Source organism: Panthera leo, chromosome C1 (genome assembly GCF_018350215.1).
Source record: "Panthera leo isolate Ple1 chromosome C1, P.leo_Ple1_pat1.1, whole genome shotgun sequence".
NCBI classification, from domain to species: domain Eukaryota; kingdom Metazoa; phylum Chordata; class Mammalia; order Carnivora; family Felidae; genus Panthera; species Panthera leo.
The window spans coordinates 92907135-92931276 of NC_056686.1; the positions used below are offsets into that span (position 1 = coordinate 92907135).

The 24142-nt window shown below is 43.6% G+C and overlaps 2 protein-coding genes across 2 annotated transcripts in view; both read left to right on the forward strand.

The window, feature by feature from the left end:
• Positions 1 to 6750: 6750 nt before the first annotated feature.
• On the forward strand, positions 6751 to 9531 carry GPR61 (G protein-coupled receptor 61). Its single transcript, XM_042953286.1, has 2 exons — positions 6751 to 8376; positions 9051 to 9531. The coding sequence occupies exon 1, from the start codon at positions 6766 to 6768 to the stop codon at positions 8119 to 8121; it is 1356 nt and encodes a 451-aa protein (XP_042809220.1). The 5' UTR covers positions 6751 to 6765; the 3' UTR covers positions 8122 to 8376; positions 9051 to 9531.
• Positions 9532 to 12299: 2768 nt separating this feature from the next.
• The window catches only part of GNAI3 (G protein subunit alpha i3), a 38877-nt gene continuing 27034 nt past the window's right edge, over positions 12300 to 24142 (forward strand). The window contains exon 1 of the mRNA XM_042953287.1: positions 12300 to 12562. Within this exon, the coding sequence (XP_042809221.1) occupies positions 12445 to 12562 (118 nt within the window). The 5' untranslated portion in view covers positions 12300 to 12444. The remainder of the gene's footprint in view (positions 12563 to 24142) is intronic.

Sequence of the window (24142 nt, forward strand, 5' to 3'; positions counted from 1 at the left end):
AGTGCCTCCGCAGGCCGGGCCCTCGAAAAGTGGTATCTCCACCACCATCATCATATCATCACTGTTATTATTATTGTCATCAGCTGCCCCAGGGCCAGGACAGGAAGTTTTCCCTTCCTCCATACTCCCAAACCAAAATGGCTTTCAGCAGCTGAGAGGATGCTCCAAGGTCCACTGCCTCCTTGGAACCACCTGTCCTAACAGCTCTCTGGGAGGGGCCTCAGGGCCTGGAGACTCTGCCTGCTGGCTGCCACACCAGTTGTTTGGCTAGCTCCCCCAAGCCTGAAAATAAGGCTGTGTTTGTATTTCAGACTTCCTATCCCTATTCGATAAACTAGGGGTTGGGGGGGGTGTTAAGAATTTGTGCCCATTTTAAACAATATTTTTTAATGCTTATTTGTTTTTGAGAGAGAGAGAGACAGAGCATGAGTGGGGGAGCGGCACAGAGAAGGAGACACAGAATCGGAAGCAGAATCCAGGCTCTGAGCTGTCAGCACAGAGCCTGATGCGGGGCTCGAACTCATGAACTGTGACATCGTGACCTGAGCCGAAGTCGGACGCTTAACCAACTGAGCCACCCAGGTGCCCCAATTTTTGCCCATTTTATAGATAGAAAAACTAAGACACAGATGGTCAACTTACAGGCCAAGGTCTTACCACCAACCAATAGAGTAGAGCTCAGCTAGAACCAAGGTTTTCTTCCCGATCCAGTGCTCTTTCTATAATCCTGTTCTGATGAGCCTGAGTCTGCCCTGGTTCTTTCTCAATCCTTCGAAGGGGGCATTGGCTGGGCCCCTGTAGGAAGCATGTGGGTGCTGATTAGGTTTTACCTGATTGATCCCAGAGGGTTTGACTGATCTCAAGATGATCCTGCCAACATGTCAGCACAGGGTTTGATAAAAATCATTTGGCTGTCTACAGGTTTACGTTTGATATTTTAATTTCACTTCCCTGTACTAAGGTATATGTCGTTTTGTTTTAGGCTGTTGCTTGAAAGGTAGTGGCCACTTCTATGGAATAGGCTTTAGGGCTTCAGCCCAGAGTCTCATGTTAGGTCTCCAGAGGGAACATGGAGGAAAGAGTACATGTCTTGGCTCCAAACAGACCTGAGTTCAAATATTGGCTCTGGCACTTCCTATGTGTATGATCTGCGGAAAGTCACTTAACCTCTGGCGCCCTTTCCTCATCCATAAAGTAAGGGGAATAAAGGCTGCCTCATAGAACTTGTGTGGGGAGTGGAGGTACTGTATGTAAAGGACCTGGCACTTGTAAGAGCTCAAGAAATGGTGGGGGGGATACTGGCGATCACTGCTCCAGCTCTGGGATGGTCAGGGGCCTCTTTGCAGGTGATCTGGGGCCTGGGGCAGCCACCTTGCTCTCTCTGGGTTGTTCTTATGGCTCTGTTGGTTAGGTCTGGTAAACAATTCCAGAACTCTCTTTCTTCCCTTTTGAGGACAAAAAGGAATTTCTGGATAGGCAAGTCTCTGGGCAGAGGGCTCTGGAGTAGGTTATCCTGTCTGAATTCCTGGTCCGATCTCATGTCTCTGCCATGTGTGGCTTTGGACAATCTCTTCACCTCTCTGGGCCTCAGAAACATGGATGCTTTGTCCTGTAGGATGTCTTAGAGCTCTGCAATATTAGGATCCTATCCTTGGGTGTCAGTCATATACCTAAGGGAAGTGATCACTTCTTCATAGTGGGAAGCCATCCTTCTCCATCTCACCTCCAAAGGTTTAACAACATGGCCTTGGACCCTCCATGGATAATGTACCCCAGCTCAGTCCAGTCCTATAAATCCAGATTAACCTGAGCCTTCCCTAGTCCCTGGTGCCCGCTTTATCTTCAGGGAGAAGCATTGTGGATCCCACCCCCCCCCCCCCCACATCCCCATAAGTTTTCACAGCCCACACCAAAGAAATTTACAATCTAAGAAAACAATGGTAATTTGCCTGTTTGAGGGACAAATGCAGGGTTAGGACAAGGCCTTTAGCTCCCCTTCAAAACTGAATGTCTGGGGCGCCTGGGTGGCTCAGTCGTTTGAGTGTCCGACTTCAGCTTGGGTCATGATCTCATGGTCCGTGAGTTCGAGCCCCCGCATTGGGCTCTGTGCTGAGGGCTCAGAGCCTGGAGCCTGCTTCTGATTCTGTGTCTCCCTCTCTCTCTGCCCCTCCCCTGCTCTTGCTCTGTCTCTCTCTCTCTTTCTCTCAAAAAAAAAAAAAAAATTGAAAACAAAATTGAATGTCACTCCTAAACCTATCCTTTGTACATATTTGGTATCTGCCAAAGAAGCCAGACCCTGAAGTCTTGGCCGCTGCCAGGCCTAACCCCGGCACCCTGTGTCTGCACTAACTGGCCTGCTATAAGGGCATCTTTGTTCTAATGTCACACGGAAGCACGGCTGTCAGGAGCCTCAGGATCATCTCTCCTATATTCTCTTTGAACAGATAAGAAATCTATGGCTGGGAATGGCAAGTGACTTGCCCAAGGTCATACAACTAGTAAGTGCCAGAGCCAGGCCTTAAACCTGGATTTTCTATGAGCACTGGGTGTTGTATGCAAGCAATGAATCATGGGAATCAACTCCCGAAGCCAAGAATACACTATAAACACTGTCTGTTAGCTAACTTGACAATAAATTGTATTAAAAAAAATACAAAATGGATTTTTCTGATGCTAAATACCCTTTATACTTCATCAAGCTGGCCAGGAGTGTCTCCCCTGCCTACGGTCACTTAGTCCCACTAGAGTTTTGAGATGCCAGTCCAGCAGCCTGACAGAAGTGAGGAGGATTGGAACCACCCCTGGGTGTCTTCCCTGGGGGCACTGGTGCCTGGCTCCTTGCTTCAGAAGTGGCTCCAAGGGGCTGGGTGGGAAGCAGGAGGCCATTAGGACCCAGAAGCTCGTGGAGCATCTTGCTCTGCCGGCTGCCTCTCACTGCTCACTGCAGTGGTTCAGGCTTCAGCAGCCTTGGAGAAGCATCAGCTGAGAGGAGCTATCACATGGGAGCCGGGAGCTGCTCAGCAAAGGTAGGAGTTGCCGACTAGGCCAGGAATGGGGGCCGGTCCAATGGCCTGATGGTGAGTGCTGAGGTACTCTGCAGGAGGGTAGCTCTGTGTCCCAGGGACCAGCCCACCCAGCCCACCCTACCTTATGGTGGGCAGTTTTGTCAAGGGATGGGCTCCCAGGTATCTCAAAGGCAGTATTGGGGTGTGGGCATGTCTGAAGCCTAGAGATGGGGGTTGATCTCCTGCCAGCGGGAGTACCCACATCCCACGGGCAGACAGGGTTCCCCATCTGTCTTGCTCCATGTCATAGAGATGGGTACCCCACATCCTTGGAGTGGGTCCCTTGATATCTACGCTCATGGGCAACTCTGTGTCCTGGGCGTGGGCAACTCTGCTGGGGAGAGATGTGGTAGCCCCCTGGAAATCTCCCCTGGCTTACGAGGGGGCATGCTCTTGTCTGAAGAAAGGCTGGGCTCGGGTTCTTGAGGTGGAAGCTCTGTATTTGGGAAACAGGTGCATGCGAATCCCAACGACACCTCTGTGGCCTTGGGCTCGGCACTTATGCACATCTTGCATCCTGAAACAAGGATATTTGTAACTTGACCATGCCCTTGCTGGGAGACCAGACTTTAGCCCCTGTGGTGGCAAAGCCTGCCAGGTACTGAGAGGTGCTGGAGGTGAGGGAGGGCTTGCTGGAAGGAAGCAGTGGGAAGACGAGAGCATGTGAGAAGGCATGATGATGTGAGCTAGGGGTGGAGTGAGGCTCTCTGGGCTTCCCCTCTGACACCGTCATGCACAACCTTCTCATCCCCAACGCCCCCCCCCCCCCATCAGTGAGAAGGGTGCTGGGGAGCAGGAATGTTGGTCCATCTGTTAGGAGGTAAATTGGAATCCTGGTATTTAGGAGTCAGTGTGGAGATACCGGCAAGGCCGAGGGGGCTATGGAAACGAGAAACGTCCAATACCTTCTTGCCTAGGGCTCCATCATGGCTGTACAGACTCCCCTCCATCTCCACGTGGATACCATGTCTGCTTCCCTCAGTCTGGGACCCTGGGTGCACCTTGCTGGCAGACTCTTGATGTCCATGCAAACACGGGAGGCCTATCCTTCAGCTCCCAAGGCCTCAGAGCCACATCTTCTGGGCCCCACTCCCAGGTGGAAGGGACGAAGAAGTCACGGCCTGGAGAGTAAGGGGCAAGGACACCTCCCCTAGCGTTGCTCTCTGCATTTTTTCCTGTCAGACTGTCTTGTGAGAAGCTGATGTCTCCACTTTTGAGCCCTCTCTTCACCTTCTCTGTAGACCCTGAGCCTATGTGGCCATTTTAATTGTGAAACGAGCTTTCTGTTATCCCCGGGGAAAGGCATCTCTCTAGGCAGTTGTCCAAAGTTAGGGCTGCCCCAAGTCCAGGAGCCCAGGTTACCCTTTCCAAAGCAGAGTCCCCTGGCTGACACATAGTTGATCTACTGAGTGTACTTGGGAGTACGTACTCAGGGGCAGGGATTTAACAGATAAGTTTGAGTTTGATATAATTGACAAAGTTATATTGAGTACTTATTGCATGCATTAGTGCAAGGTTGGTGGTAATGCCAAAACCCAAGGGTGGTTGTAAGGCTGTAACTATGGAGAGGGAATGGGGCCTGTCTGCCTTACATGGTCCACTTCATTACGGTCAGAGAAATGATGTGTTGTTTTTTTTTTAAGTTTATTTATTTTGAGAGAGAGAGAGAGGGAGGGAGGGAGAGAATCCCAAGCAGGCTCTGCACCATCAGTGCAGAGCCTGATGCAGGGCTCGAAATTACAAACCACGAGATCATGCCCTGAGCCGAAGTCACGACTGAGCCACCCAGATGCCCCACGATGGGTTTTTTAATTGAGCAACCACAAGGCCCTTTATAGCCCAGGAACTCACAGAGTCATTAAGTGTTGTCAGATATGGGAATCTTGGCGGTCGTTCAGTTCAACCTTCCCATTTTACAGATGAAGAAACTGTGATCCATGGAACTTGTGACTTGTCTACAGACAGACCATCAGACTTGGCATGTCCATAGTTTGCCTCTAATTTGCATACCTTCACACATTATACTGAGAGACTGTAAGAATAGGATATGGAAATGAAAATAATTTATAATTGCATTATTATTTCAATTATATGCAAACTTAATATGGATAACGAGACACATAAAACATTTGATCTGCCCTTTGATCAGAAATGAGGGACGCTGAAACCCCAGACTTCGTCCTCTCCCAATTTCCTTCAGTTGCCTTCTCTGCTTTATGCTCCCCTATTTCCATGATAACAGTGACCTAGCCTCTCTCACCCCTGTGCCCCTCTTAGACACCTACTCCTCCCTCCTTACTCTGGATTCTGCTAACAGTCCAGGACCAGGAGGACTCTGGGCCAGGGATGTGCTCCAGTGATCAGAGACCTGGGACCTGGGGAGTGCGAGGTTGGGAGCATTTCCTCTCCCATCTGCAGGGGCACAGTGGCCTTGAGAAGCTAATGAGTGGGTGAGGAAGGGCAGCTGTCAAGTGACTTACCCCTTCTGGCTTGGGGGGCAGTGGAGGCTGGATGAGCTGACATCCCAGCTTCCTTCCAGCTGGGACATTTTGTTTTCACTGTTCCTTTTCAACACTCCCCAAATGGCAACTCTGTGTCTGGGGGGATGGTGATGTCACAGGACACTAAAGCAAGGTCCTTCCCCCTTTCAGGTGATCTCTTCCAAATGGGAGCCCCAGAACACTGACAGACATTTTTAGAGATGGTTCAAGTTCAACGACTATTCATCGAATGCCTACTGCGTTCCAGCCGCCGTGGGGGGCACCGTCTGGTGGGTAGAGTACTGGCCCTGGAGCCCGAGTGCTTGGGCTGCGGGTACACACGCAGACCTTGCCACTTTTGGTAAGTTATTTCCCCTCTCTAGGCCTGTTTCATCAATTGCAAAATGGGGATAAGAATAGCATCTACCTCATAGGTTGTGTGAGGATTAAAATGAGTTTATTTACGTACAGTGCTTTAGAACAGGGTTTGGCATGTGGAAAGCACCACGTAAATGTTATGCTTATTGGTAGTATTGTTATGAAGTCTCACCTGACCCTCCAAACACAGTTGTGAAGTAGATATTATTCTCTTCATTTTACAGATGTCTTTGTGAGGAAACTGAAGTTCACAAGAGTCACAGAGTTAGCAATTCCCAGACCTGAAACTGGAAACCAGATCCTGTGTCCCTTCTACTCCCCAACAGCTCCTGCCATTTGGAGAGTCAAGAGATCGGGAAATTTACATAAGCAACTTTAAAACTGGGGCACTATCCTGGAGCTCAGCGGGACCCCGGGAGAGGGAGAAAGAGGATTTAGAATCTCTGGATAACAATCCCTGAGAGGGGAGAAGGGTATGGAGAACAGAGGAAAGGAAAAGAAACAAGGAGCCTGAGACCACTCAGAAGGTGGAGTGTTGAGTGAGTGAGGCTCCAGCATCTCTCACATCTCCTGCTTCTTCGATGTCACCAAAGTGGACCAGAGCCACCATCTTCCAGAAAGGAGAGATGAGCTTCTGAGCCCTCCGTTCTCTATGCACAGTCTGACCTGGGAGGCTGGCGGTAAGAGCCTGTCCAGGAGGCTCCAGCAGGAGGCGCCCTCCCCCCCATCCCCACACACCAAATTGGGAAGCCTGGGCCTGGGCTGGCCATCCCAGGGTCACTGGACTAGGATGGGGGATGGGCCTGTGACGGGAGGTGCCCTGGGTGTCCTCTTCCGGCCCCATGGAGTCCTCTCCCATCCCCCAGTCATCAGGGAACTCTTCCACTCTGGGGAGGGTCCCTCAAACACCAGGTCCCTCTACTGCCAGTGGGGTCCCAGAGGTGGGGCTGCGGGACGTGGCCTCAGAATCTGTGGCCCTCTTCTTCATGCTCCTGCTGGACTTGATCGCTGTGGCTGGCAACGCCGCTGTGATGGCTGTTATCGCCAAGACACCTGCCCTCCGAAAATTCGTCTTCGTCTTCCACCTGTGCCTGGTGGACCTGTTGGCCGCCCTGACCCTCATGCCCCTGGCCATGCTCTCCAGCTCTGCCCTCTTTGACCATGACCTCTTTGGGGAGGTCACCTGCCGCCTCTACTTGTTCCTGAGCATATGCTTCGTTAGCCTGGCCATTCTCTCGGTGTCGGCCATCAACGTGGAGCGCTACTATTACGTTGTCCACCCCATGCGCTACGAGGTGCGCATGACGCTGGGGCTGGTGGCCTCTGTGCTGGTGGGTGTGTGGGTGAAAGCCTTGGCCATGGCTTCTGTGCCAGTGTTGGGAAGGGTCTCCCGGGAGGAGGGAGCGCCCAGCACCCCCCCAGGCTGCTCACTCCAATGGAGCCACAGTGCCTACTGCCAGCTTTTCGTGGTGGTCTTTGCTGCCCTTTACTTTTTGTTGCCTCTGCTCCTTATCCTTGTGGTTTACTGCAGCATGTTCCGAGTAGCTCGAGTGGCTGCCATGCAGCACGGACCGCTGCCCACGTGGATGGAGACGCCCCGGCAACGCTCCGAGTCTCTCAGCAGCCGCTCCACCATGGTCACCAGCTCGGGGGCTCCCCAGACCACTCCGCACCGGACGTTCGGGGGAGGGAAGGCTGCGGTGGTCCTCCTAGCTGTGGGGGGACAGTTTCTGCTCTGTTGGTTGCCCTACTTTTCTTTCCACCTCTACGTGGCCCTGAGTGCTCAGCCCATTTCGACCGGGCAGGTGGAGAACGTGGTGACCTGGATCGGCTACTTCTGCTTCACTTCCAACCCTTTCTTCTATGGATGTCTCAACCGGCAGATCCGGGGCGAGCTCAGCAAGCAGTTTGTCTGCTTCTTCAAGCCGGCTCCGGAGGAGGAGCTGAGGCTACCTAGCCGGGAGGGCTCCATTGAGGAGAACTTCCTGCAGTTCCTTCAGGGTACTGGTTGTCCTTCCGAGTCCTGGGTTTCCCGACCCGTACCCAGCCCCAAGCAGGAGCCACCTGCCGTTGACTTTCGAATTCCAGGCCAGATAGCTGAGGAGACCTCGGAGTTCCTGGAGCAACAACTCACCAGCGACATCATCATGTCGGACAGCTACCTCCGGCCCGCCCCCTCACCTCGACTGGAATCCTGATGGGCTTCTGGACACTTGGAGGGAGATGGGGCTGGGGCCATTGACGACTGAAGGAACATCTTGTGGGATCACCTTTTCCCAGCTAGCAGGGGCTGGGGCTGGGGTCTCTGCACACAGCTTTTGCTTAGCGTTTTCTGGGTCAGGAACAATGCCAACAGGATGAATGTGTGGCAAAAGCCTTGGACATGGCTCTGATCCTTGACTACTGGGGGAGGGAACCTGGTGAGATGGTAATGAGAATAAACGGTCACCAAGGTGAGATAATGCCTTTCAACCAGTGAACTTTCCATGCCTCAGGAAGCAGGGAAACTCTCTAAGCGTAGGAGTTGGAGGGTATAGAGCAGCAGGCCAGGTTTGGAGTTAAACTGGGGATCCTTTAGGATATTTCATTTTTCAGTGCAATTGTCCAGGGCAGTAACTCCACTCAGGCAAGGTAAGAAAATGATCTTTGTCTTCTCCTTTCCTTGCTAGGTTTAAGAAGAACGAAATAAAGTACAGCCAAATGTTTCCATTTGAGTTAATGGCTCTTTTTCTAGTTTTAGACCTGAGGGCCAGCTGGATTTATTCCTTTCCTGAGTTTGGCCAGAAGCAAGGGGGAAATAGCAGCCAGGGTACAGAGAGTAGAAGGCAGGAAAGCTGACTGTAGCTCTCTCCCACCCTCGAGGAAGAGCCCTTCTGTTCTATTCTTCTGTCGCTCTACTTCACATGGGAGATCAAACTTGGGGCTTGATCTCAGCAAAGGCAAGGATATGACAGGATGGCTCTTTCTCCTCATTTTTTTAGAATGAAGAAGTGGAAAGATTGGGAGTTGGATGGCTGAAGGTGGGGGTTAGCATTTGAATGGCTAAGATGGTTGGATACAGAGAGGCCAGATAATCACCTTGACCAATAAAACTGTAAATCTTTTTTTTTTTTTTTTCCCTTTCTAGGATTGGCCTCCCTGATCTCTCTCCTCATGGCAGTGACCCACCTCCAGCCCCCTGGACAATCGGGTACAAGAGACTAAGGTTGGGAATGGGAAGGGTGGGGTTTCCATGGTCCATTAAATGCCTCCCTTCTCCCATTCATCGCTCTCAAAATTAGCTTCAGTGACAAAAGACTTAAATCTCTCTCCTACCCGAAGCCCTGGGTTGGAGAGAGGGCACAAGAGTTGGGTTCAGCTGTTTACTGATTGAGACTATAGGAACTTGTTGGTTGGTATTGGTGGTGGTATTTTCAAGCAGGGGGAATAGTTGAAAATTGGACAGGACACTCATCTGGGACTACCTGTCCATCCACTTCCCTCTGTTGAATCAAATAACACTAAAGGATTGAGGCAGGACCAGAGGGTGGTTTGATCTGTATTTGAACAAATTCCTGACTCATTGAACATTAAAGGGTAAGATGGGCTGGTGGGAGTGGGCCCTTTGAATGGCCAATAAATAATTTTTATTATAAAAAGTTATACTGATATCAACATTTCCTATTTTAGTCCAATTCAGTACATAATAGTTGAATACCCAGTATTCTCTGGGACCCACACAGAGTCACTGCCTTTGAGGAGTTCATAGTCTAATTTGATCAGGCACCTTGTATTTTTACAGAGCATTTATATCTGGTAAAACACTAAAGAATGTTGGAGAAATATATTAAAGAACACATTGCAGTTCAGTCCACTGCAGCAAGATACTTACATGGAAACTTCCTGTGGGCTGTGGAAAGTGTGAAGGTTGTAAATGAAACCCTAGTTGAGGAAAATAATTTACTTACTGAGACTGAGCAAATCTCCCTTTAGATCTAGGAAAATTTACAGGTTTCTGTCTCCCTACCACCAGACTTACTCTAGTCTAGGACCCATTACACTGAGGAAATCCCTTAGATAGTATATATACCAAGGAGAATCTTTCGTGACTGAAAAACAAGTTCTCCTAGCTTTCCTCCCTTTTAAAATAAACCTGTTAAGGGAGGAACCTCATTCCTAGATAACAGGAAAAAACCTCTTCAAACATCATTGATCAGCTAGTAGGCCCTAAGCATTGCCAGCAGGTGGCAGTGTGAGTCCAATGGAAACAGGAAAGGTGTGTGTTGGGGACGGGGGCTGTGGGGAGAGGGAATGGGGAGAGGGGAGGACATTAAACATTGCCTGGCAGCCATTTTGTTAATTTATTTTTCCTTTTCCTTTGACTTTGCCCTCCAACCCTTCCTTCAAATATATCAAAAAAATTTTAAGTGCAAGGATATCTCTAATTCAGGCTGAAATCTCCTGACACTGTGATCTCACTGGCATTTATTACAGAATTTGACACATGCTGGTTCATTTGCCATTTATTTTTCCCTGCTTGAGTGGATCATGAAGGAAACAAAAATTTCTCTTCTATTATGCTGAGAATTCTCCCAACAATTTCTGCCATGACCACCTTCCAGTTGTTTTCTAGTCACCAGGATCGCTTGGTAAAGTTGGCTATTTAATCCTTGACTGTGCAAGCTGTTCCTGGACCAAATTTGACTTCTCTAGTCAGCTCAAGAATCAACAGGTTGAGACAACTTTCCTGTCACTTTTCCTGGACCCCAGTGGTGTTGGGGTAACCCTCAAGCCTAGATGAAAATCTTGTGTCATCAGGGCTCCCCAAGTAACATCTTATAGTGGCATGGTAGAAAAGGGGTGAGTTTGGAGGCAGACATCTACTTACTCACTGTGTGACCTTGGGAAAGATGCTTAATTTCTCTGAGCCTATTTATTCATCTGTAAAATGGGGGGTAACATTACCTACCTCACAGGGTTGTTGTGAGGATTAAAAGAGATGACCATGTGGAAGCACCTAGCCATACCTGGCAAATAGGTACTCAATAAATATTGGTTTTTCTTCCCTTTCCTCTTGCCCTATTCCCCCATAAGTATTGATTATGAGAAAGCCATCCCTTTTATTCTAACAGTCATTTGGGAATGAGTAGGAGGCTTTTTAAACTTTGAAGAACCTGTATTACTAAATTATAGTGGATGAAGTTGTTTATTGTGGCTCTCAAGAAATCCCCCCAGTTAATGAATCATCAACACAGAGAGCTTTCTGGTGGGGCCTTATCTTCTGAGGTTTAAATTCTATTAAGGAAATAGTTTTTAATCCCAGGGGAAAGTTTGGGGGACTACGAGAGTTTTCCTCTCTAGAATGTATGATGAGAGTATTTGTGCAGCTATTTGGTAGTAAGGGTGATTTAGGACCACTTTCACGGTAGTACCCAGAATTAGGAGTGAAAGGGTTGAGTCTCCAGCTTTTGCAGTTTATTTTCAGGTGATGAGAGAGCTGAGAAACAAATCTACTAGAACTTCCCTTTTTGTGTGATACTACAACGGGAAATTTTAGTAGGAGTTTCGCAGGATGCACTGGTTTGTTTCGGGGTGTGGGACTGAGGCTAACTGATTTTGGTAGAAGTCCGAAGCCCCTTAACGCAGGATCATCTATCGGCACTAAAACTGGCTTATATTGGAGAAAGGCGGCATGGAAATTTTTTGGAGGAACTACACGCTTACCTTTCAGGTAACAGAATATCTTGGCGATTTCAAGTGGCCTTTTGCCAACATAGTCACTTGGCAACTCGTAGCTAACGGCACAAGGACCAAGGTACATTTTGAGAGCAGGAAGCGGTGGGCCAAAGGAGGGCAGAAAGGGATCGCTAAGGTCCCAGGCATGGTCAGTCTTACAGACCTCAGATTTGAAGCGTGGCCGGGCCCCAGGCTCTGCAGTTTGTTCTCATCCCGTAGATCGGGCTGAGACAACCCTGGCAGAGAAAGTTTCCTACACTTGGGAAGGTGCTCCGGGTCTCCATAGCCAGAGATCAAAGGGGCTTTCCGACCAGTGAGAAATCCCCAGCAGAAATTCCGGCGCGGGCTGTGGCCTCTTAATTTGGGACCCTCCCCAACCTCCAATCCAAAGCCTGCTGTGTGACCTCAGGAGGGTGCCACGAACGGGAGAAGCCAGTCCCTGGTTTTCCTCCATTTATCCAAATAAGGCAGCCGAAAAGGAGAAGAGGCACTAAGGTCGAGCGGCGTAACAGAAGCTCGATCAGACCTGGCTACTCCGCGGAAACGCCGCTCTGCCTCACCGGCCCTCTCCCCGTACTTCCGCTTTTCGTTGCTCCTCCTCTACCCCAGCTGGACAGGTTTGAGCAGTAACCGTCGCGGGGCGTTTCCGGAAGTGTCGTAAACGCCGGATATCCGGTTCCTTCGGGCGCTCAGGGAGCTGACGGAGAGGGCCGCCGCCCAGCAGTAGACGCTGTCTCAGCGAGCCGAGTCGCAGTCTCCGCGGTGTGTGAGTGAGCCCGGGCTCTGTCCCCTCTCCCGCCGCCGCCATGGGCTGCACGTTGAGCGCCGAGGACAAGGCGGCGGTGGAGCGGAGCAAGATGATCGACCGCAACTTGCGGGAGGACGGGGAGAAAGCGGCCAAAGAAGTGAAGCTGCTGCTACTCGGTGAGGGGCTGAGGGCGGAGCTGGCAGGGTGCACGGGAGGGCCTAGGCACTCGGGAGCCCTGAGGAGGGTCGGGCCCAGTCGGCGGAAAGGACCCTGAAGGGATCTGGAGGCGTGACGGCCGTGGGGCGGGGTGTTCGTTGGTGGCTGAAGCTCTGGAGGGCGTGATGAGGGGAGGGGGTGGGGTTTGGAGTTGTAGGAATTAGGCTGGAGGGAGGGTGTGACTCCGTGCTGGAATTGCGTTTACTGAAGAGAGCTTGGGAGTGTGGGGCAGTAGGACATTGAGACCCATGTTAGGCGTATGGGAAAGGCTCATAAAGGAAGAGCTGGTATTAGGGAAGGTTTTTCAGAGGGTTAGAGTGTGTTCATAGCAAAGAAGACGGGGTAGAGTTTGTTGGGGTTGTAGAATGGCTTATGAGTTTGGAGCGTGGTGATAACTTACTTTGACAGGATGTAGTTGGGATGCTTGAATGATTAATGTAAATAAAGGGGCAGGGACCGAGTGGTCACATAAGGGCCCTGTCATTTATTAGCGAGTGGACATTTTGAACTGTTGGTAGGGTGAAGGAACCCTGGATTATCCTGGAACGTGAAGATGTGTGGTTGAGATAAAATTATAAGTTCTCAGATATAAAAGAGCTTGGGTACAGAGGCTGTCTATACTTTTCCACCTTTTTCTATCATTTTTACTCCCTTAAGGTTTTATAACTCTTTCCTTTGTTATTATAAAGGGGGGAGGTGGTGTGAGCTGAGGAAATTTAAGGACTGGCTTGTTTGAGGTTTGTGGCAAAAGATACAGCGGACAAAAGATTACATACTTGGGAGCTGCTGAATAGTTGCTAGGGGTGACTGCAGTGGGAATGGAGTTATCTTAGGATAAATTATGGAATTGGACACAGTATAAAAGCTGTGACAAACTTCTGGTGAACTTTTTAATCTTTTTTGGTTTCTTCAAACTAAAAATACTGGCTTCAGAAAACTACTGTTTATTTTACCCGACATTCATTTTGAGCAGTTTTTAGGTACAGTCAGATGCATTTTGCTCCGCACGATTAGTTTAAACATTTTGGAGACTGGCTTTTAGAGACTCAGTAAGTCATAGACCCTGGTATTAGCTTACTGATAAGTTAAGCCATGATTCCTTTACTATTAGTATTTTCTACAATTCTTTTAGAGAAGAGTAAGTAGGAGTATTGGTTTCTGTAAACAAAAGAACTTTTTAAAACAATTGGTTTTTGAGGAAAATGAGTCGCTTTAGGAGAATTGCCAGATTTTCAGGGTGTAAAGCTCCAGAGGGCAGAATGCACCACCATAACCCAAGGCATATTTTGTATTCCAGGATGTGCTGGGTGCCCATGCTAGTCTCTTGATGTTAATGTATCTAGTGGTTTGTCGATTGCAGACGACTGGGAACAGCTCTTTGGGTCTAGGGGGAAAGTTATGCATTGGAGCTTGAGCTTTTGGTTTCAATATCTGACTTTTTAAAACATATGAATTCGAATTGTAGTTCTAGACTGCCACTCTCTATAGAACAGGTATCTTTTGTGGATGAGCATGGTCCATGGCATATAGTAGGTGCTCCTTAAATATTTGCTATTAACTAGCATGAACCAGCTAATGTTGGACATGGCTCTTTGGGGTTTTTTAGACACTTAATATAAACCATTATACCCAAGGCATTAATGTTGTCTGTATTGATTGATTGGTTATGAAATTAAAGGTGTATTTATAAGTTTTGATTTACATTGGCCATCAGAGATCCCCTTAGGACATTAGCCTAGTGTAATACAGTTGTAAACTGTGAGGCTTTCTTCCAAATGGCAGGATTTGGCAGGCAGAATTTAGGCAAGCAAATGTCTGGAAAAATCTTTGTTCAGAACTTTATAAATAGTGCATTTAATTAAAAACAACATTAAATACATGATGACTTAGGGACTTCAAAAGCAGGAAGTAAAAATCAAAGTACTAAAACATTTGCTTTTAATTTTTATCAATTTCATTGTTTTAAGTAAGATTTTTTTATATTCTTGAGCAAGTTAAATCAACAAATTCAAATAGGTTGCAGACACAGATGCTCTTGCTTGAAGCATATCATTATGAGCAGAAGTTAAAGTTTTCCCTTCTTTTCTGTAAGCAGAATGCACTCATCACAGTATGCAGATACCTTTTTTTTTCTTTTTCTGTAGAATACCTCTTTTGATGTAGTCATTTTTACTTCATCACTGTGAAACTGTCAAACTTAATCTAAGTTGAGATATATTTACTTACTTTTGTCTCTCCTGGCATGTAATATGTGTTCATTAAATATTACGGTATTTTCTATCTGGAGGAATGTAGTTTAGTATAGTGATTAACAACCAGGGCTATGAAGTCAAACTGTTTCAAATTCTAGTTCCCATTTACTAATTGTAAGGAAGTTACTTACTCAGTTTCTCTGCCTCTGTTTCCTCATCTGTAAGATGGAGAAAATAGAGCTACTTCATAGGACTGCTATGAGCATTAAATATGATGATAATGTGAAGTGAAACACAGCCTGGCACATAGGATTAGCTCAATGAATATTAGCTATTATTTATTAAAAAATTTTTTTTTAGAGGAGTGTGAGTGCGGAAGAGGGGCAGTGGGAGAGAGAGAGTCTCAAGAGAGCTCCATGCTCAGCCTGGAGCCCAACGTGGGACTGGATCCCTTAAACTGAGTTCATGACCTGAGCCGAAATCAAGAGTTAGACACTTAACCAACTGAGCCACCCAGGCACCCCTAGCTATTATTGTTATTATTAAATCAAAAAGAATGTTACAGATTATAGGTACTATAGAAATTCAAATTAAGAACCTGGTGTGGGCCAAATTAGTAATACTTCAATGGAAGAATTATACTTCAATGGAAGGAATACTTGAATGTTAAAATTTTTTTATTACCTTTGATTTGAATTTCCTTTAGGTGTGTTATTGGGAAGATCTTGATAATGCCAAATTAATCATAATATTCTGTGGAAAGACAAATTATATTATGCAAAGCTTCCCAACCAGAGTGCAGTGCATAGGATGGCATATAAGTGTGCTGTTTGTAAATTTTTTTATAGTTTTGAAACTTTAAGTCATTTTCATAACTTAAAAATTTCACAACAGTTGAAATGATATTTGAACATTTTTAGTATGATTCCTTCTGTAAACTTTGGAAACACGGCACATGAAAATATTTTATTATGCCAATTAGTGTTTAATATCATCTGTAATACTTGGCATTTTATTTTTCATGTCATAAGTGTTTGATCTAAGGAAAATATATATTATTTTCACCAAGCTCCACCAGTTTACCTTAGTAAGGCTTACAAATACAATTTTTAGTGTGTGCCATCATGTGACAAAAGTTAGGAAGCATTAGTGTAAGAATGGGTAAGAGCACTGCTTACAGAGTCACAGAGAACTGAATTCAATTCCCACTTTCATTTCCTAGTTGTGAGACCCAGAGCATATAAGTTAACTATATGAATCTTATTTTTCACATATAAAAAGTGGGGATGATGATGCCTGTTTCATAATATGCACTAAGGTAATGTATGTAAAATCCTTAGCAAGCAAGTATTCGATATTGGTAACTTCTGTTTTTTATGGTAATGTCTGTGAAAGCTTATCATTTTAAAATGCTACTTTTTTCAGGGGTGTTTCAGACAGTTAATTTGATTTTTTCAAATACTATGTTTTCAGAGGTCTTCAAGGAATTTTAATAAATAACACTTGTGGTAAAAGAAATTAAATATTATCATTTGGTTTTGTAAGTTATTGAATTATTTAGTTTTGTGTTATCTTTAGATTTTTATTTCTTGATATAAAGAAAGATTTACATTTACATCAAGATCCCTTAGCGGATCTTGAGAAAATAGTTTTATACAAAACGAGATTAATGCTTTGTTCTTTAGGATTTTGCTGGGGGTGGTATGGCAAAAATTAAGTTGCATGCAGAGGATTGGAATCATCTAATTCACTTAAACCTTATACAGTTTATTCACATTTAAATACCTGCATTTACTGGCTGAATATGCTTATTATTGAAAGTAGTGTTTTTTGATGATTAGAGAGTTATAATACTGAACTTTTCCTTTAATTTAGGTTACACTAGCTTCTTAATTTGAATTTCCTTAGTACCTATAATCTGTAGCATTCATTTTGCTTTAATAATAACAGTAATACTTTCATAGTTTCATTAGATTCTCATAGGATGGTATTCTTTATAATGTTTGCCATTTTTTTGGCATAAGATTCATAGACCGTTATTTCATTTCTTGTGAGGATGCATCTTGTGTCAGTACAAAAAAAAAAAAAAGAAGAAGAAGAAGAAGAAACTGGCATAAAAAATAAAAAGTCCTATTTCAAAAATAGGTTAGTTTTTTATAAGCACTTTTTTGTGTCTCTTGTGTCTTTTATTTAAATGCATTTATCACTTCTTCAGCCTGAAATTATGGTCCTTTTCAGGAGTTACAATATTGTAATCTTCCCTATATATGCTAATTCTGAAGTAAGTACAGAGATAACCTTAGAGTAGGGTCTTAGTACTTAATAGATTTGACAAGGCATGTAACCTTTGAATCATTGCTGCAACTGTCCATGCTGTCTTCTTATGTTTAGTTTAGTTTTATTTTATTGGAGAATGGGGCTTGTCAGGGAAAGTAGAGAGGAAAAGATATTTTAAGTACTCAGGAACTAGAAGATTAGCAGTAAAGTCCAAAAAATAGAAATATGGGTCTCATAAGAAGTGTATAGAGCAGGGGACACTAAATTGGTTCAGATAACTGAAGTTTGTTTCAAAGCTTGTTTTCTAGTCAGCAGAATGTAATAGACTAGCACTAATAAAAGACAGTTCTTTGAACTGGTAACTGAGTTCATAAATAGATGATCCCATGTAGTGTAGGGTTAAAGAACAAAGATACTGAAAATTGGGGATTCATCCTAATCTTTGAGCTTCATTTTACTTTTTCTGTACAATGAGGTCCAATCTTAGGGGTTTCTTGTCTGTGATATTAATATTATCGGCCAGATAAAATATTTTAGTGAGTTATAAGGAGGGCTGTTTTTGTTGTCATTTCTCTTATTCTTGAGTTTGACTGAAATTAGTTTAATGTAATAAAGCTGTTTAGGAAGACATAAATTCATAAAGTGCCCATAATGTAAATCTTCAAGAGAATATTAGGAAAAGCGTTGTAGTGATTGATTTCCCCTCCAGTTTTAATTGTCTTCATTTTGGTAAAATTCTTTTTCAGTGTTTAGCAAGTTAGAGTTATCTTTAAGCCTTTATCTACCTGGGCTATCCTGTTACCTGCTTAGCAGTCGTCTGTATCCTATCTGTAATTCAAGCTGCTTGAACTGTACAACATTGTGTTAGGATCACTGTTTAATTGTCCCAGTTTTTATACAGTGCTCTATGTAAGGGAACTATCCTATTTTTCATGTCTTACTACTATTAAGTTGTAACAGAAATGAATATATCTGATATGAACCAAACAAGAAGGACCAAAAAGACCAAATTTGTTTTGACTTGTTGTACATGACTAATGGCCTGGTTGATCTTACAAACAAGCTTCAGAAGGGTATAGTCTTTACACATGGATTTCTTTTGATTTTCAAGTTAGACTTGGAAGATACTTAAAAGTTTAATAGATTTGTTCAGGGCTAGTAGAGACGTTAGTGTGTTCATTGTTCCGTTACTATTTTGCTGTTATAGGCCTCTTTTTGTCACCAAGTCTAATTCACAAATGGGTAAATATTATTAATATTAATACAAAAAGACTGAGTTTTTTGGATGATGTTAGTGTTTTATATCTTGAAAAATTTTTGTTGCTTAACTTTGAAGTAGATATTATTCAAAAATTTCTTTAGTTGCTCATATAAATCTACAGCTATACAGTCAGGTGTCTCACCATGATTAAAACATACACTCTTACATTTAAATTGTGCTTGTATCTCCTACTTTTATTTATGTGGCCTGCTGTTAACACTTATTACTCTTGTGATATAGGGACCATTTAAATCAGACTTTTTTTTTTTAATGTTTATTTTTGAGAGAGAGAGTGTGAGAGAGTGAGCAGGGGAGGGTCAGAGAGAGAGAGAGGGAGACAGACGATCTGAAGCAGGCTTTGCGCTGATAGGGGGCTTGAACTCATGAATGTGGGGCTCAAAGTCACAGACCGGGAGAATGTGATATGAACTGAAGACAGCCGCTTAAGCGACTGAGCCACCCAGGTACCCCTAAATCAGACTTCTTTAAAATTAATTAGCAAGGTAGTTTGATTCTTGTTATCTTATAATTTCCTGTATTGGTTGGATATAAAAAAATTTTTTTAATGTTTATTTATTTTTGAGAGAGAGAGAGAGAGTGGGGTAGGGGCAGAGAGAGACAGAGACACAGAATCCGAAGCAGGTTCCAGGCTCTGAGCTATCAGCACAGAGCCCAACATGGGGCTCAAACCCACAAGCCATGAGATCATGACCTGAGCCAAAGTCAGACGCCTAACTAACTGAACCACCCAGGTGCCCCAGTGGTTGGATTTTAAAATTAAATAGTATTCCATTGAATTCCAAGAACTTACTATGTTACACTATGTTTGGATTTCTGTTGTAGTCATATATTGATATCTCTAGTTTTTATATTTTTTTATTAAATAGATAGTGTCATATGGAAATGAATTTTGCCCAGGCTCTTGGAAATATGTTTTACAGATTACTGTAAATTACAGAAGGATTGTTTTAAAGTGACACACTTTTGATAGAACATTCCCCCATTTCCTGAAGTTAGAATGTCGGAATCATTAACTTCAAAACAAGGTTCTGTTTGATGTAATGATATAATTACTATCATGATTTTCATAGATAATGTAGTTCTGATGTATGTGTTAGGATAGTGCAGTCTTAAACTTTCCATGGAAGTTATTTCAATGTTGAGTTATGTACTTTTGAAATTAAACACTGAATTACTTCAGTTTAAAAATACCAATCTCTTAGACCATTTTTCAGCATTACTAAATCATCACGTATTTTGGTTCATAACAGGTTGTTAAAAACTAATGTCCTTCCTCCCTCTGCTTCTGAGAAGTATATTTCTCCTTTTATTTTTTTTATTGTGGTTATAACTAAAATCCACATTCACATTCTCATTAATATTTGTACTTTTTTGGATTTTTCTAGATTACTTAAAAGTTTTTTTAATAAACTTTTTATTTTGGAATAATGTCACATTTTATTTCAAAAATTTTTTTTCCTTTATTTTTGAGAGAGAGAGAGAGAGAGAGAGAGACAGAGTGGGAGTGGGGGAGGGACAGAGAGAGAACGAGACACAGAATCTGAAGCAAGCTCCAGGCTCTGAGCTGTCAGCACAGAGCCTGATGCGGGGCTTGAACTCACAGACTGCGAGATCATGACCTGAACTGAAGAAAAGTGCTTAACCGATTGAGCCACCCAGATGCCCCGGAATAATGTCGCATTTATAGGAAAGTTGCAGAGATAGTACCTAGAGTTCTTGTATACTCTTTACCTGGTTCCTGTTAATATTGACATCTTAGATAGCTGTGGTATGTTGGTCAACAATGTATAATATTGGTGCACAATAGTGCATAGTATTGGTGCATTAATGTTAACTAAACTACATAATTATTTAGATTACATCAGTTTTTCCACTCATGTTCTTTTTCTGCTCCAGGATCTAATCTAGGACACTGCATTGCATTTAGTCAAGGCTGCTTTTTATTGAACTTTTTGGTTTTTAGTGTTGCACTATCCAGAGGAGGCTCATTTATGAGCTTATTTATGATTAGGTATCTCAGATCATCTTTTATGTGCACAGGTACTTTTTTAGCCTGGAGATAAATGAGAAATAGAACTCTTAAGCAGCTAAAGTTGTAGAGATATACAAGTAAACCATGGTAATATACGTGGAATGTGGTTACAGAGGGAGTAACCAATTTTGGGAGGAGGAGAAAGAAACATGCCAGGGAAGTCTTCCTAGAGGAGGCGACATTTGAGGTGGACCTTGAAGGATAAATAGGAACTCTTAAGACAAAGACTAGAGGGAAGTGCATCCACACAGAGGGAGTAGTATATACAAAGGCTCAGAAACATGAGTGAGCAACTAGTTAGATTTGCCTGGGATGAAGGGTTGGTATAGGAGGAATGTGGGAGAAAAAGCTGGAAAGGTGTGCAAGGGCTTTGGAGAGGTTGATTCTAAATTTTAGTAGCTGTCTTTTAAGCCATATTTTTATTTTATAGAGGTGAATATAGATATAATTTGGAGGTAAATCATCTAGGGACTTTGCATTCTCCTCCCTCTTAGCTGCCTTTTTTGCCATTCCACTGCTATTCATGCTGTAGCAAAAGGTTAGTAAAAGTAAATATATATATGAACTCCACACTTTTGAGTTTTGACTTTCAGTATTGGTGAACATTTATGTGGTAGAGGAAATTGGAATTGTAGGCATCTTTGTGACCTGACAACTCAGTTGATAGTATTTTACTGTTTGTGAATTAAAAAATTTTTTTTAAATATTTATTTTTGAGAGAGACAGAGCGTGAGCAGGGGAGGGGCAGAGAGAGAAGGAGACACAGAATCTGAAGCAGGCTTCAGGCTCTGAGCTGTCAGCACAGAGCCGATTGGGGCTCAAACCCATGAACCATGAGATCATGACCTGAGCCGAAGTCAGACACTTAACCAACTGAGCTACCCAGGCACCCCTCTATTTGTGAATTTTTTAGATGTGGCATTTATATTTGATTAAATAGACGTGTAGAAAAGTGCTGTATGTGCCATCAATGTTTAGGAGACTTAAGTAGGGATCTGATTCTAACGTTTTTAAATGTAAAATTTTTAAATGTAAAATGTGGGTTTTGATGAATGGATGTGATATTCCAGTTAATTTTGGAGGACATCACTATATATAAAAAATTTTCTGTATGGGTTAAAAATGAGTATTTTACATTTTCTATCTCACAAGAAAAGTTTTGAGGCAGAGCTAGAAAGAAATACACCTTTGCAAAAATAGTTTTCAATCATGTCAGATATACATACCATATAATTTAGCATCAGCACTAAAATGACAATTTTTGCTCTGCTTTAAAATTTTTTTTAATGTTTTTATTTATTTTTTGAAGGAGAGAGAGAGACAGAGCATGAGTGGGGGAGGAGCAGAGAGAGAGGGAGACATAGAATTTGAAGCAGGCTCCAGGCTCTAAACCGTCAGCACAGAGCCCGATGTGGGGCTTGAACTCACGAACTGTGAGATCATGACCTGAGCTGAAGTCAGACGCCCAACCAACTGAGACACCCAGGCGCTCCTGTTGCTCTGCTTTTAAAGAAATAAAAGGAAATTTACTCACCAGGTCCAAAATCAGAACATTGAGGCAGTCATGATAATCCTCCCCTCCTTGCTTACAAATAACTGCTCCCTTAAGCATTCTTTTTATATTCCACAAAAGTGTAGAAGAAACCCCACTTCTCCCCCTTGATTGGCCAGCTGCCCAAAGGGGACACATGATCTTTAGCAACACTCAAGTTACCATTTTCATATTCTAAAGTGAGTGAGCTGCCTCTTTTTTTTTTTCCCCCTCATTAATCTAGGATTTTACTTACACATTGTGATCTTATAGTTTAGGATGACTTTTTCTGTATCCTCTAGTGCAGATTCCTCAGATAATCTCATTGGTCCTACTCATCTTTTGGAGCTAGGTCACACAGGGTGTAGGCCATTTGTCAGCCTGTGACTGGGTGATTCCTGTGTCAGGTATTTACTCCTGATCCAATCACAGATTGGGGAGTGGCTTAGGTCTTGTAGGCAATTGCCCACTGAGGAAGCTAGGTGGGGATATCTCTAGGGGATATAGGCAGGCATATATTCTGAAATTATGTCTACTATGTCAGTTTAGTTTTATCAGAAACTTCTTAAATGTGCTTTAAGCCTTTTTGGTTGTGGGTATGTGATTGCTTCCTAGAAAAATCTTTTTCACAGATGAGACCCATTATCTCTGTCCCAGTCACAACTTACTGTCATCTCTTACCTTTAAGATATTCATTCATCCATTCACTGAACAAATATTTGAGTACTCACTATGTTCCATGCGCTCTTTTAGATGTTGTGACACAGGATGTTCAGGACATATTCATAGCAGTTTATTTCACTGAAGTGGATGGTGGGTGCAAGGGTGCCTGGGGTAGAATTTGAGAGTAAGGTTTAGAGGGGAATAAGAAGAATAGAAGCCTTGTGGGTGAGTCCATATTTATTGTCAGGTATAAACTTGTGGGGGTGAGAGTTGAAGGCCTAGCCAGGCATGGGTGTAGGGCTGAGTAAAGATAGCAAAGGAATGGAGATCTTCTGTTAACTGCCCACATTGAAAATTCCATCCATTGCAGCTGGCATTTACAAAATGTGATTAGGCAACTACTGAATCTCACAGAAACTCAAGCCATTCATCCCACAGCTATTATGTGCCTACTCTGTCCTAGATGGGGTGGGGGAGTAGAAACACAAAAAGAAGGAAGGCACTGTTTTGTGCTTTCTAGGAGTGTGCTTTTGAGTTTAGGACTAATGGAGTCCTAAACAGGTTCAAACCCAAGTAATTACAGTAGTTTGACCAAATATTAGTGTTATGGTGTTTGACACTAAGCCGTAGGGCCAGGTTGAGCGTCGTTGCATGCCCTTAAGGGAGAAGTACATAGATGTGGAAGGGTTTTCAGATCCTACTAGAAAGAGTTTCATTACCATTTTAATCAAAATCAAGAAAACCAATTAGCAGTTTATGAAAAGCAAGGAGATTAGGAGTTGGAAAGACAAGCAAATAATTTTTTTTAGAGTAGACAGACTTGGCTAGAGATAATGAGGTGAAGTGGCTTAGAATGATAGTTTGGGACTTAGTTTTGGAAATTAACCTCTGGGACTCATGCCGAAAGGGTAGAATCTGTGTCAGCCATCAGAGTGGGAGTAGTAACTCCGTGGAGAGGGAATGAAGACGGCTTCAGCAGAGAGCTGTAGTTTGAATTGAGTAGGTTTTCAACGGTGTTCATATGTAGAGGCATGGCTTGCTTGGAGGGACAGGGGCTGGGTGAAGTGATTATTCTGATATTTTAGGCTATGGAAACTTACTAATTTCATAAGAAAAATAGATCTAACTTTTCCATGAGACCACACATTCCTTTTTTGTATTTGAAGTCTCTGTGTCCACCAGTTCCAGGCACATTTGAGAGAATGTTTGTTTAAAAAAAAAAAGAATGAATAACAATCTTTATTTGCTACATAATGTTTTTCCTGTCTGTAATTCTGCTAACCTTTTCTTTTACTGATTCGGGAGCAACTGGTTTTTGTATTAAGTATGGTACTTTGGAAAGCATTTTGAACGAATGTCATTTTTAACTTTAATCTGAATTTTCATTTTGTTAGTTACTTATGCCTGTTAATAAAAAGAAATCAATGGGAGCAGTAGATAAGTTTATTATTAGAAACAGCATGGACTGCTGCTGTGATCTTTAGTTAGAGGTACTCATATTTTTTTGTTTTTGTTTTTTGTTTTTTTTTGTTTTTTAAGAAAAGCAATGTAACTTGAATTGCT